General features: G+C 41.2%; 1 protein-coding gene across 3 annotated transcripts; it reads left to right on the forward strand.

The window, feature by feature from the left end:
* Positions 1–375: 375 nt before the first annotated feature.
* On the forward strand, positions 376–14,841 carry cyldb (cylindromatosis (turban tumor syndrome), b). 3 transcript variants are annotated; one of them, XM_042090558.1, is made up of 14 exons: positions 376–642; positions 5,759–6,279; positions 6,592–6,718; positions 7,369–7,613; positions 8,797–8,971; positions 9,096–9,237; positions 9,843–9,950; positions 10,481–10,560; positions 10,801–10,867; positions 10,976–11,114; positions 11,488–11,596; positions 12,000–12,115; positions 12,372–12,576; positions 12,913–14,841. In XM_042090558.1, the coding sequence occupies exons 2-14, from the start codon at positions 5,851–5,853 to the stop codon at positions 13,086–13,088; spliced, it is 2,118 nt and encodes a 705-aa protein (XP_041946492.1). In that variant the 5' UTR covers positions 376–642; positions 5,759–5,850; the 3' UTR covers positions 13,089–14,841. The 3 variants fall into 3 exon arrangements, with proteins under 3 accessions (XP_041946492.1, XP_041946493.1, XP_041946494.1); XM_042090559.1 differs by having other exon boundaries at positions 9,099–9,237; XM_042090560.1 differs by having other exon boundaries at positions 378–642; positions 5,759–6,267.
* Positions 14,842–15,247: the final 406 nt, after the last annotated feature.

Below are 15,247 nucleotides of genomic sequence, written 5' to 3' on the forward strand. Positions count from 1 at the left end.
AGAGGCAGGTGCAGTATATTTCTAAGCCTGCTTAACTGGTTTGGTTTGAAAGGAAAGTGTATGTAACACCAGTATTACACATTACGAAAAAATGTCATACTTACAGAATTATGTCATCATGGTCTTCATTATTTTCCACTACTCCAACCTCATATGTCTGTTTGATTCAGATTTCTTTCACACAAATGTAGGCCTACGTCACAGACCACTTGGAGGTGCAAACAATAGACCTATCGGATTTGTGGTTGATTTGACCATTAGTTAACAGGCCCTTTACTTTGGATAGACATCAGGAGTGATTAACGTCAAAAGATCTACAGGTGCTGGTCATATAATTAGAATATCATGAAAAAGTTGATTTATTTAAAAACGGAACAGCAACTCAGCTGCCCCCCCATAATCTGCTTACTGTATGTTGAAAGACAGCAACTGTCAGCGTCAGGTCTTCACAAGGTTTTTGCGTCACTACAAGGAACTCATGTGAAGTGGGGGCGTGTTCGGTCGTGATGAGGTTAGACACATCGGGATAAACTTTACAGCACAGAAAGAGACGCCTCAGTCGTGCACCGGAATGTTTGAAGTGAATTGTCCATCACCAGAACATACCTTCACACAAATAGACCTGGATAACCTCATCCAAAGGTGAGTGAAATCAAACATGGGTTGCCGCTTTCCTCTATTTACTTACAGGAAACGTGCTGGTGCAATGTAGCCTAACTGTGTTTTTAGCTGTGAAATGGTTTTCCTACATGACTACATGCGTACCGGTGTTGTGTGCCTTCTGGTTTTCCCACCTACTGGTTTCCTTGCGCGTGCTCACGTTGCTCACCACAGCTGCAGGAGTTGTCAAACATTCACAAACAAGTTGTTTTAGACGGATTTGAAGTCGCATTTCATATCTATCCCATGATCATTACACTACAACCACTCGTACAAAATACATGTAAAATAAAGGCTATAATTTTGCACACTTTATAGCATTAAAGGCACACTATGCAGGTTTTTTAGATTAATATGGACGTTTTTTAGCTTAATTTACCTTCATTTAACAGCTTCAGAGTCATTGGAATGGTTATATGACTTTTTTCGGGTTGAATGGTGGCCGTGTCACTTCCCCCTAGCGCCTGTGAGCGGAAAAATCACCCTTGCAACTGTGGGCCGGCGGGCCGACGGCCTCAGTGTCAGGAAGTATAACAAGTGTAACGAATTGCTTTACTGCATTCAAATACCACGCCAGGCACCGGCTAGAAAAAGGTAGCGATGGAGTTTCTCAGACATTCGGCATGACGGAGCCAGCGAAAAAGAAGCAAAAAACCGAGAAAACAGTAAGGAAATTGCCAATACTGCATAGTTTACCTTTAAAATGGATTTGAATCTGCAATAAATACGCACACCTATGAACCAGACCGACCTATTCAGCGCATTATCTCTTTGAGCCACTCCAATTCAAAAACCGTCATCAAATCACCTATTAATTAACCACGCAAGCAACATTTTGTCTTGCATTAGGTGACACAAATGGTATCAGACATGTGAACTCGAGTCACATGACTTGGACTCGAGTCATGATTTTCATGACTTCAGACTTGATAATTCTGCATGACTTGCGACTCTACTTGGACTTGAATAGGCCTACTATTCACTCGAGACTTGACTCGGACTTTGCCTCTTTGACTTGTGATGACTTAACATGTCTCGGATCAAAAACTAAATTTCCTGATCGTGGACCAGTCACCCCAGAGACGCTTTCCCTCCGCGATTTAAAAAAAAAAAAAAAAAAAAAAAAAAAATGGGCGGAGACAAGCGGCCAGAGCACAGTACAGTGCCTACTGCATTTAATTGAGAACGCATCTAAGCGCGCACGAGAGGGAGAGAAAACGAGTAGGTTCCAGCTGGCTTGTCATTGTTGATGATGATTGAAATCTTCTTTTAAATATAAGAAACGTATTAAGGAAATCGTGAAGGCAACAAATACGAGATTAGAGGAGATTGCGAATTTATCCGGTTCTCACTAGCCTATTATAAACTATGAGAGGTCATTATGACATACTAGCTGCACTCACTGTGATTTGGAAAGTGGACAAGAATATGAAGAGTCGTCTTTGCCTTTGTGTAATGGAACTGGTGAGTCTTGAAGTATTCTATAATTTATTTACATGAAGCACATGATATGCTGATTGAAACGCATTCCACTCAGCTAGCTAGGTGGCATCATGTCATACATGCTTCTCTTTCCAAAGGAATGAAAGCTGTTTGTGCCAACTTAATATCATGCTTATCATTGTTAATAGTGTGCTATACATGTGGCACAAATGTTTGAGTTTGTGGACTAGCCATAGGCTGAATGGAGCTAGTAAAAAAAGATCATTATGAGAGCATGTGGACAGTGGCACAATGGGCTTAAAGTGACAGTGCACCATTTACAAATGAGATAAACAGCATCAAATGTGTAGTATTTCTTAAGTTAAAAAATAATTTAAATTAATACTTTAAAACAAAATTACTGTCATTATTATCTTTTAAATAATATAAAAGTGTTGACCTTGGCTTCCCTTATGAGTCGCCACTGGCAGACAGCCTAATAAATTGTTTGCAGGCAAATCTGTGGCATAGCGCAGTGAAATGCCACCGGTCAAATTATTAGTCATCCTTGCAGTGGGCTCTGCAATTTGGAAAAACAATATATATTTGCAGCTGTGCAGAGTGTCATGTAGCTATACGTTTTGTACAGATTACTTAACTATGCACACGTGTATATTACACAGGTATGCGCATGTCGTAAAAGATTGCAAGACAGAAACATTGAACATGTTTTAATCTGTATTTATAAAAAAAAATACTGTGGATTAGATGTAAGTGCTAAAATTATGATCGATAGTCTAATAATGGCACTATTAAGTGAGTACATGACTTGTTTAGGACTTGAAAAAGATCACCCACTTCGAACGTTATCACTCGATTGAATGGGCGTTATCACTTGTAATCAGCCTCATAGTTATGGGTTAGAAGGGGCCATCTGCACCTTCTAGCAGGTTCAGAAGGCTGTTATCATCTATTCGCATGGTTACGAATACGATACGAACACATTAGGATCCCAGAATCTATCACGTGACACACGCAACCACAAGAAAGCGGAAACGCTGCATAGAGCGAGCCATGGAGAAAGTTAGCGACGTCAATTTTGTGAATAGCCTAATAATTGTGTTGTTTTTTGTTGTTTCGAACAAAATATAGGCCTACTTATCTGACCAACACTCCTTCATAGTGTACAAAGCCTAGAATCGCGCGAATTTAGTGCAATTTCTCAGTACAATTCAAAGGCTTGTAAGTAAAAGTCGTGATTAGGTAAATAAATCATTGTTGACACGTTATGGTTAAATTATCGAAATGAGTACGGTTGTGCTATAATCCTGCTAAACATATTAGGTGATGTTGTTTGACATTACATTGTCTAGTCTTGTCAGTCTCACATTATGATATAGCCTGCATTCAATCCAAAATATTGCATTCCTGCAGTGTACTACGTAGTGCAATGCAGCTTTTAATGTCCAAAATACCGTTTTTCCTAAATATGAACTACAGATATTCCTCCAAAACTACAGTGTTGAGACCTAGAGTTGTCTTTTATAGTAGGCCTATTGTAGTATTTGAATATTGACAATATCAAAGTGGTTGCTAGGTTGGCATTGTAGTGGTGGTTGCTAGGTTGTTGATAGGGTAACCGAGAAGGTTGCTAGGGTAGATATGGTGGTTGCTATTGGTAATTAAAGTGGTTGCTAGGGTTATTGAGATGGTTGCTAGGGTAGTCATGTTGCTTGACAATATGAAAGTGGTTGCTAGATTGTTACTAGGGTAATTGAGATGGTTACTAGGGTCGATATGGTGGTTGCTATGCTAAACATGGCGGTTGCTATGGTAGTGGTGGCTAGGTTGTTGCTAGGGTAACTTGACACGTTATGGTTAAATTATCGAAATGAGTACGATTGTGCTATAATCCTGCTAAACATATTAGGTGATGTTGTTTGACATTAAGTTGTCTAGTCTTGTCTAGGGTTGCAAAGGGGCGGAAAATTTCCGGTAAATTTCCGGACACTTTTCGGAAACTTACCATGGGAAGTTAAGTTTTTAAGAATTTTGGAAATATTCAAAATTGGAAACTTTCATGGAATTAAAGGAAATTATGGGGATTAATGGGAATTTACGGGAATTAACTGGGAATTTTGAGTAATTCATCCAAACTGTTTCGTATACAAACATTAACATTTTGTTTCGTAATAAGCAATATGATTTGTATGTTGGTATTTTCGCCTAGCTTAGCATACAAAGCTAGCTAGCATGCTAGCGGAAATCCCATTCTCTGCCTATGGTTTACTAGCGTGCTAAACTAGCAACACTGAACTGCCCAAGATACACCACACCACACCACTCAACAACAAAATCCGATTGGTTTGAACATTTTTTCCCCATGCATATGAACGCACCATAGGTTTCCTTTATGTCTAGCAGCCTATGCCGATTGCTGTGTGCATGTGATTGACATATGTGCAGGGTAGAAATTTGACTGAAATTGTATTAAATCAGGTTGTTTTAACTAATATTAGACTGCAAGATGGGGTTTTGTCCACTACATTAAGTTCCCTGTTATAGACTAACTTGCCATATTAAAAATTCCCAGTTTATTCCCATTAATTCCTGTTAATTCCCATATATTCCCATTAATTCCCATGGAAATTTCCAACTTTGAAAATTCCTGGAATTTTGCAACCCTAGTCTTGTCAGTCTCACATTATCAGCTGTTCTTTGAAACTGTTATATCCTATAGGCCTACTACCGTTCAATACAACATAGCCTATTGCATTCATTCCAAAATATTGCATTCAATATTCATACAACTGCGAAAGAGTTAAAATGGATTTGAATAGTTTGACTATTTCACTATGCATGAAATGCAATGATGGATTAATTATATATCAAACAACACAATGGAATAATTACTTCACGTGTCATGTTAAAAGTGCAAACATAGTTTTGTCCATGGTCATAATAGTTAAGGGCGCTTAAAAGAGGGTAGGAAAAGAGAGAATGTAGGCTAGGGCTTTCAAGTGAAATTGCCCCTAAAACTGTTGTCCAAGTGATTATTTATCCGGCCATATCCTTGACGCTATGTTATTTTTTGTTAATATATGCCTCTTTCTCTCTTAACTCTCGTCATAGCAGACATATGTCACTTGTACGTTTGCGTAATGTATGAAGGCCTAACACTACATGTACAAGTTGGCAATATTGCACAGTATTTTTACACAAATAAATGTTATAGCAATAGAGGATAGCCCGATAGGACCTTTCAGATGAAAATTATAACGGTCATTTAGGCTTCCTAACCATACGAGTTCTATACCACTTTTCATTCCTCCATGTCTAACCACATAGGGGCAGCCGTGGCCTACTGGTTGGCGCTTTGGACTTTACCGGAGGGTTGCCGGTTCGAACCCCAACCAGTAGGCATGGCTGAAGTGCCCTTGAGCAAGGCACCTAACCCCTCACCGCTGTTGTTGCAGGCAGCTCACTGCGCCGGGATTAGTGTGTGCTTCACCTCACTGTGTGTTCACTGTGTGCGGAGTGTGTTTCACTGATTCACGGATTGGGATAAATGCAGAGACCAAATTTCCCTCACAGGATCAAAAGAGTATATATACCTATACTTACTACTTATACAATGCAATGAGATGTATATTAATTTATGTGCTTGTCTCTACAGGCTACCTACCCACTACTTGCCTTGTCATCCAATATTGTTGGCAATTCTGCGCCGTGTGCCTAAATTAGCTGAATCCCCCTCACAGAGCATATATGGAGAGCATAGACAAATACTTCATCGTTACACGTACCAAGACCCGGAAAGGCTTCTCTCGTGGTTCCATTGGTCGAATCGAGGCTGAGACGCAAACGGGGGATATTGTAGGTCTTGTATACGGCAGCGGTGGCGGCACGGCCAAAAGTGGCGGCCTTCTGAAGCGGGAGGAGACATACCCACTCACACGCCACCAGGCTCAACTCCTTCTGTTCGTGTCGCCGGCCAGCCGAAGGCTAGAGATCCTCTGCAATCAAATGCTCTTTAAGGTCATCTGTGAGCTGGCACAAGATGACCTGGTCATGGTGCGCTACAAGAAAGGCTTCCAACCATGTCTGGTGAAAAACCTGATGCAGATTGGACGTAAGGATGGATCGGATGACCTCAACATGCTGGGATTTGAACTACAGCCTGTGGTGTGTTCCTTGGTGATCTATGACATTTTCCTTTTTCTGCTGATTTGTTGCTGATTTGTTTTGTCGTTGTTGCTATATTTTTTCCATCTTGCAGCATCTTGGAGTTGAATGCAACCTATGCAAGTATAGTTTTGTTACATGAGCTTAGCTGTGACATGACCCTATAAGTTATGATGTGACATGACAAGGATGAGTTCTTACATAATAGGCCACTAATAAACAGTCTGGCTAGACGGGAGGAGGGGGGGCATCATATGTGAAAAATACAATAGCCTAAATTACTGTGCAATCAGGCTCAATGGTTTCTATGTGCATTCTATTCAGTCCCCACAGAATCCAGATAAGTTGTCATCTAAGAAGCCAGCTCCACTGCCTGTGTTCAGTGCTGCAGACATCATACAAGTGGCTCAGTCAAGCACTAAGCAGCCACTGAGAGACAACCACACTATTGGTGAGTGCTGTGTCTGTGCTGTTCTTGCGACTTGGTTAGCTGTAAACATTTGGTCATCCATCGGAAGACTTAGTCTGTGATGCATTTGGATATTCTGGCAGTAATATCATATCATGTCTGCTTAATAAATATGGGTATACCTATACTGTATGTAGTAATCCTACAACATTGTTGCTGCTATTTTCCCTATTTGAAGCTGTATTAAAAATGGTGCCAAGGATATTCACAGGTAAAATGTCTCTAAATTGATCAGGAAGGGCCAAGGGTTATGCGTTTCCTGAGTTTAATGTGATTGCTAAGGTATGGAGAAACCCTGTTGTTCTCAGAATGACGCATCTTAACTCTTATCTCTAAGGATGGCTGAGGGTTAGATGGCCGAGTTCTGAGTTAGTCACCATGTGATCCCATGATTAGATGGAGAGAGAGAGAGAGAGAGAGAGAGACATGAGACTGTTTAAAGAACTAGAAAAACGGACCAAAGAATGCTGGAATGCTTGAAGCCTGTCACTCACATTAGCAACTCATGACTCTTATCATGTGAGAGTGCACGGTGTAGCAAACCAAACTTTCGACTTGTGACACGAGGCCATTCCTTTGTTTTGAATAGTTTTTTTTGCCCCCCCCCCCCCACACACACACACACACCTCAGGCATCAACAGGAGGACTGTATCCCGCATCAACTCCTTGCCAATCATGGGGTCCAGAAATGGGTTTCTGGGGAAGAAAATATCATCTCAGAACACCCCTGACATCAAGAGCCTGTCTAATACTTACCAGCTGGATGTGGGGTCCATGGTGGAGATGGCATCAAACAGAAATGTCATTCTGTATGGAGTGATCCGATGGATAGGTGTACCAGCTGGACAGAAAGGCAATTGGGCAGGGATTGAACTTGTGAGTTGATATAGTCTACCGCTTCTGTAGCTGTAGTAGTTTATTGTCAGTAAATGGTCCATGCCATGTAGGGCTGAATGATTTGGGGAAAGTATCATCGTGCAATTTTTCTGACGGATATTATGATTGTGATTTGATGTGCAATAATAATATACCAATTGAAAGTCTACCTTCAGTTTCAATATAATACATAAAAAAATGACTGAACTTTACTCTCTGGGCAAGACCAGTGCTACATAAAAAATGACTGAACTTTACTCTCTGGGCAAGACCAGTGCTACATATAAAATGACTGAACTTTACTCTCTGGGCAAGACCAGTGCTACATATAAAATGACTGAACTTTACTCTCTGGGCAAGACCAGTGCTACATAAAAAATGACTGAACTTTACTCTCTGGGCAAGACCAGTGCTACATATAAAATGACTGAACTTTACTCTCTGGGCAAGACCAGTGCTACATATAAAATGACTGAACTTTACTCTCTGGGCAAGACCAGTGCTACATATAAAATGACTGAACTTTACTCTCTGGGCAAGACCAGTGCTACATATAAAATGACTGAACTTTACTCTCTGGGCAAGACCAGTGCTACATATAAAATGACTGAACTTTACTCTCTGGGCAAGACCAGTGCTACATATAAAATGACTGAACTTTACTCTCTGGGCAAGACCAGTGCTACATATAAAATGACTGAACTTTACTCTCTGGGCAAGACCAGTGCTACTTTTGCTTGTTTTCTTTGCCGTACATTCATTGCACGCTGCCTATGGTGCTTTTTCAAAATGTTGGTACATCATGTTACCTCTGGAAGTAGGAAAATATTCCCAATTAATCAGCCATGAGCTCCACGATTAATTCCGGCATTCGCAACTTCCTAATTGCATTAGTTTAAATTGCAATTAAAAATCAATGTTTTAGCCCTAATACACTGCTATTTATGTAGTAACTTGTCCTCCATATGCACAGTGTACACATAATTCACAAAAACACTGTTCTCACAGCAGTCCTTACTGGTTTTTTCATGTTGAGCTACATATATAAACCGATTCGTTTACTAGAAAAAACTCCCCATAGTCTTTCTATCATAGTTCAGCAGCTTTTTAAATAACATCTGGTATTGTTCACTGCCTTTGGCCAGTGAATTGACTGACCTAGCCCTCTGTGCTTCTGTCGCAGGATGACGAGGTTGGCACCTGCACAGATGGGACTTTCCATGGACAGCGATACTTCACCTGTCAAGGGAACAGGGCAGCGTTTGTACCTCTGGAAATGTGCGTGCCAGACGGACGCTTCCACAGCCCCTCCCCCTCTTCTAGTGCAGACACTGAGGAGTCCCCTCGGACTCCCATAGGTGAGCGGACCCCTCCCCTCCTCAGCTTAAAGTTGAGGAGAAATGACAGCACAAACAGTATCACGTGTAGTATGACACAATGACCTATGATTGAAATGTTTACATGTGCCGTTTTGTTTTGAAGCAGTCACTCCCATAGAGGAGGACAAAGGGGAGGAGGACGTACCCCCTCTCACTGAATCTGAAGTCCTCCGTGTGCTAGAGGGGAAAATGAAAGGAATCCAAGGCCATTTCAATTCCTGTTACCTGGACGCCACGCTCTTCAGGTAGGTAGTCAGATGAGAAACAAGTTAGCCTAATTTAATCCATTGTGGTCCCTAGTGAAAAAATTGAACTAAAGGAAAAACAAAACTAAAAGATGTGAAAATAGGTCCTTGTTGGAAAAAATGCAAACGTTTCCCTAAAGGCTACTGAGACCTTGAAAAAAAGATTAATTCTGGTGTTGGTGTATGGTGGGAGAGGCTGGGACAGGTTTCAGAGCGGCCCTAACAAATGTTCAATAGTCTCAACCCCCAATATTCTTTTCTGTAGTGGTTACTCTGTGGCCAGATAGTTTACTAAAGACTGGCATACAAGGATTTAAAGGGTTTTTGAGTCAGTACCTGGCAGAGGTCTTCTGTAACCAACCATGTACATTTCCAATGTCACCTTAAAAAATTTTATGATTGGGAAAAATCATAATGTAATGTTGTACTTGCTTGCATTCATTGTGTAGGTAAATATAGTAAATTATTTAGTGACAAAGAGGAACTGATATCTAATCCATTAACAAATCTATAATCTATTTTGTAAGGATCATGTAAGAAATTCCTTTCTCTCCTTCTTTCTTTTTTTCTTTTCTTTCCTTCTTTCTTACTCTTTCTTTGTGTAGTCTGTTCACCTCGTCAGTGACCCTGGACAGGCTTTTGCAAAGCTCAGCCAACGCAGAGATGAGCATCTGTCGGCAGATGAGGAGAGACATTGTGAACCAGCTACGAAGGTATGACCTTGTCACTTGATCACACTCCACCTGTAGATTTTATCTCACAGACTTGTCACATGAACTCCATCAGGGTCAACGGGGAATGTAAAGAGTTTAGGAACTGACCGATCTAGACTCCACATTTGGTTTTGACTGTTTGACTGAAGCGCTGGCTGGAATTTCACAGTCTCATTTCGGTGTCAATTTCAGTGTCATTTTTTGGGCATTGACCTTTGGTGTCTTTGCAGGTCAGGTCATGTAAAATACCTGCAATTGTTTAAGTGGGTTCAAGTTTTAGCTTTAGGTGTTTTCCACAACTGGACACCCTTAGTCTTTGCACTTTTGACTTTTGCTATGTGAAGAACTTTACACCATATGACATGAGGTAAAAGAGCAGTAGAACTATGTGTACTTGTTATTCTGCAAGCAACCTATGACTTCTGTTGTTGACTTGTAGTTGTGAATGTAGTATCACATGTGTGTGTCTGAATAAGGAGCTAGAGAGCATGTTGTGAAAGAGAACCTGACTCCTCTGTCTTCTGCCGCAGGCATGGCTTTGTCCCAGCAGAGAACGTAATGAACTTCCGCAAGCAGCTGGGATGCAACACGTATGTGACCGAGGAGAAAGGTATGTCCCAGCCATCCCACATTGCACGCAGACTTGATGTTTACCAGGCTTTCTGCAAACATAAGGACACTAGGTATCTGTCCAATATGGGCTGGCAATGTTGAGTAATGTCTGCAGTCAGCAGACATGTTGAGTAATGTCTGCAGTCAGCAGAGAAGCACAGCCCCACCTAGGCTTGCTGAACTGGCCGAGGTAATGATAGTTCACCTTTGTTTTTTTGTTGTTGTTGTTTTCCCACAGATCCAGAAGAGTTTATCGCAATCCTCTTTCAGCGCGTCCTACAAATGGACCCGCTGCTGAAAATTAGGTACAAGACAATAACTGGCATTTCGGTACATCCAGTGGGACAGAAACGTTACACTTGCTATTTGCCAGAAATGTGTTATTCAAATTATATCTCCTCATCTCACCTCAGATTTAATGGAGATTCAGGGTCGTCACAAGATGCCTACACGCACCAGATCATTCTGGAGAAGAATGACGTGGGCCCCTGTCCCTCCGTCCAGCAGCTGCTGGAGACCTCCTTCATGTCTTGCAACCTGAAGTTTGAGGAGGTGGGTTATGTGCAGTAAAAATAAAGGTTGAAGGGAGGTTAAGGCTTTGGCTGATCAGTTTGAGCCACCAGTTTTCACAAATCTAATGATCACAAGCAGATTAGGTTTTTCAAGTGATTATATATGAAATCCTAATATGTTTATGTTTATGGTTCTTACAGACGCTTTTGTCCAAAGCCACTTATAATGACATCATTAAACATTGCATTGACATCAAGATAAACCGTTTAAAGTAAAGTCATGAAGCGTAAATTATAATGATGATGGTGATGATCTTGATCCTGAACAACTAGAGTGTAGTAATACCTTTCACCCCAAAAGATATTCATATGGAAAGAAACTACCTGATCTCACATGATGTTTCTCCTTGTAGGTTCCATTGTGCCTTATGGTTCAGATGCCGAGGTTTGGAAAAAACTTCAAGATGTTCCCCTGCATCATCCCCTCTACAGAACTGGACATTACAGACCTCCTACACCAATGTGAGTTCCTAATAGACAGACTTTCCTTTAAAAACTGCTAAATGGCAACTCTGAAGTTTTAACTCAAAGGACTCTGTGATCCTTACCTTATTGAGATAGAAAGGCCTACTGTATATGTCCCACATTTCAGGGCCATCACATTTTAAGCACAGACAACTTCAGATGCATCTCTTTTTTACTATCTTCAACATGATTCTGTCACAACAGCAATGTTGAATTGTCAATCACTTTCTATGCTTTAATCTCTGCCTTTCTATTTAATAATAGAATATAATTGCTTTGGTTCTTTAGACTTTAGTCTTTGGGCTAAATGTGTTTGACATGATGATTACTTTTAGTAGTATTACTGAATTCAGTTAAATGGACATGACTGAGAGTGTTACCCTCTCGCCCCTGTCTACAGCCCCGAGGGAGTGCTTTATCTGTGGGCACCTTGCACAGCACGAATGCACCCAGTGCTTCAGAGACCGTAAACTCCCTGGAAGAATCAAGCAATACTGCTCGACCTGCAACACCCAGGTAAACTCAAATACTATTGTCCCATAGGCTCACATATCATTGTTCTTCAGTAGCAAACATTTGCTACAGCCACTTGATATGGTGTGACTAACAGTACAGTACAGTACTGGAAACCCATATGATTTTCTGTCTAGCTGATGAAGCTTTTTAAAGGTCCTCTTTTTAAAAAAAAAAAAAAAAACATGCAGAGGAAAGCTGACTAATCTGAACCGCCTGACTACAATGAAGTCTCTCCCCCTTGGTGTGTTTCCCCCAGGTTCATTCTCACCCTTCCCGACAAGGTCATACCCCTCGCAGCTTGGCTCTCCCTGTTGAGCTCAGCGTCAGCAGCCCTGTATCTAGAACTCACATGCAGTTGTTTGCCGTCCTGTGCATCCAGACCAGCCACTACGTGTCCTTTGTCAAGTACGGCCCTGAGCCTCAGTCCTGGATGTTCTTTGACAGCATGGCTGATCGCAGTGGTGAGTGACAGACACCTGAACTATTGTGTGTGCTTTGGGCAGCCGTGGCCTACTGGTTAGCGCTTCGGAATTGTGACCGGAGGATTGCCGGTTCGAACCCCGACCAGTAGGCACGGCTGAAGTGCCCTTGAGCAAGGCACCTAACCCCTTACTGCTCCCCGAGCGCCGCTGTTGCAGCCAGCTCACTGCGCCGGGATTAGTGTGTGCTTCACCTCACTGTGTGTTCACTGTGTACTGAGTGTGTTTCACTAATTCACGGATTGGGATAAATGCAGAGACCAAATTTCCCTCACGGGATCAAAAGAGTATATATACTTATACTTATACTTTCCACAGGGGATGACCACACTGGCTACAACATTCCAGAGGTCCGCGCGTGTCCTGAGGTGGGCGACTTTCTCTCCCAGTCGGAGGAGGACCTTGCTTGCATCAACCTATCACAAACCAGTGGCCTTGTGCGCAGACTACTTTGCGATTCCTTTATGTGCCTGTACCAGCAGAGCTCCAGATAAACTGGAGCAGAAGTCTGGCCTGACTTCAGCTAGAGCTAGTGCCCACTAACACATAAACAGAGCTGATGTCATAACCTTGGCCAGGTGGCGTCATGGCGACAACACAGAAAGTGTCCGAGGACAGTGGGAGGAACAGGAGCACCATAACTTGACATGTTTATGTAACAACAATTAACTCTATGTTCCCATCAAGGTCTGCGTCAGGCTTTTGTGGCACATTAACACCACAAGTGATCCATTGAAGTGAAGTCGTGTTTTGTTGATCTGAGTCCAGCTAGAGAAATGAAACTTAAATATTTATTTGTTGAAGACGTGTTTTTAGCTTGTTTATATTTTGTCTTGATGTAGGTTTACATGTAAAATGATTACGGTTGTACTGTATCACCTCATTCTTTCTGTAAATTGTGGTTTTATTTTTAAATTTTAACAGTGTACAGCACAGACAGAATATGCATTATTTTGTGCCTGTAAATCTTGTGTTTGTATGTTTACATAATATCATTAAATGTTCAAAACTCTTAAGATACGTTAGCATGGTGGTGAGTCAAAATTACCATGATCCAATTCACATCAGACGATTCAGAGTAAGGTTTGAAAAGAGAGGTACGACTTTGTTGCTGCTGTGTATTATCTTTGTACCCATAAAAATACTCAGCGCTTGGCATGGCACTAGTGTGAAGGATCGTAGCCTAATAGTAATCGGTGATGTCAGAGTCCGGCATGCAGCATATCTTACAATAAAAGACAAGTTTAGTATGAGCCTACTTAAATCATGAAACAGTGTTTCATGAAGTTGACAATAAATCTATACAGTTTCAGCATGATTACAGGCAAGGCTGTAGATCCTCTGTGGATAGGATTTGAATATCAAAACTGCAGCACAGAGGGATCACAATTTGTATGTACAATGTGGAAAATAAGTATTGAACATGTCAACATTTTTGTTTTCAGTAAATGTATTTTCAATGAGGCTATTCACATGAAATGTATACCAGACTTTAACTCAAGAAACCCAGACATAATGAAATCCAAACAAATTCTATAAATAAAGTTATGTGTAAAAGTAGAATGCCACCAGAAAAGCGCTGCCATTTTCTCCCACAGTCTCTTATGGGAGTGTCACCACTCTATTTTCTCTACCGCTCTGGGTCCACCTACAGGTGGATCTCAAATTAGAATATCATGGAAAAGTTCATTTTCTCCCCCTAATTTATTTCAAAAAGTGAATGTTTCATATATTGAGTGCTATATCAAAGCATATTCATGGAAAGTTGACTGGAAGGGAAACGTGTGGTAGGAAATAAGCAACAATGATGACTTGAGAGAATTGTCAAGCAAAGCCATTTCAAGAATTTGTGGGAACTTCACAAGGAGTGGACTGAGGCTTTGAGTCTGCATCAACAGCCACTGTTGGGGTCAGATGACGTCTGTGTTGTGCACCTGTGGTTACTCACGGTAATTGGGTCACATGGTGTTAGTGGTGGTGGCAAGAATCATAATATCACCTGCTCACTTGCTATGTCTTTTGTGAATGAACAGAGAGGGGGTCATGGAGCCTTACTTTTTGCTGACTGCATTTGATATATTAAGCTGTTTAATAGAATTATTGCTGTTGTGGACTACATGAAACTTGTGGACTTGTGATTTTACTTCTGGATTTATTGACGTTTATGAATTGATAGACATTGAACTGTATTTGGATATTCTCAAGATGCCGATTTTACTACAATAAAGGAACTTAACTTTCTTGGAAGCTATAGGCTACTGGAAATTATTGGACAGTGCGTTGGGCAAGTTACACTCTAAAAAATGCTGGGTTATTTTCTCAACCCAAACGCTGAGTTGAAACTGTTGGGTCATTGTGTGGGGTTGTTTTTACTCATGTTGGGTTATTTTCTGTAACCCAGCTTGTTGGGTTGATAGTTTAGGACAGCGCCCCTCCTCTCCCCCACCTGACGTGAGCACACTACCCAGCACCAGGGTAACTTTAACACAGCTGCATAGTTATTTGAGAGTTCGGGTAAATCGTTATTCTTTCAACCGTCCATGCAGTCCAGCAGCTGTCAACATGCAGTGGAAATCAGGCGATTTTGGAAGGTATGTATCTGCTTTTAACTTTTTTATTATTATTATTCAGACGGATTTTAAAAGTACACCCT

This window comes from Alosa sapidissima, chromosome 4 (assembly GCF_018492685.1).
Source record: "Alosa sapidissima isolate fAloSap1 chromosome 4, fAloSap1.pri, whole genome shotgun sequence".
Classification (NCBI taxonomy): domain Eukaryota; kingdom Metazoa; phylum Chordata; class Actinopteri; order Clupeiformes; family Clupeidae; genus Alosa; species Alosa sapidissima.

Coding starts and splice junctions, on each gene's coding strand:
- cyldb (XM_042090558.1), top strand. CDS start 5,851: ATGGAGAGCATAGACAAATACTTCATCGTTACACGTACCAAGACCCGG. Junction 7,614..8,796: donor ATTGGGCAGGGATTGAACTT/GTGAGTTGATAT, acceptor CTTCTGTCGCAG/GATGACGAGGTTGGCACCTG. Junction 11,115..11,487: donor GCAACCTGAAGTTTGAGGAG/GTGGGTTATGTG, acceptor TTCTCCTTGTAG/GTTCCATTGTGCCTTATGGT.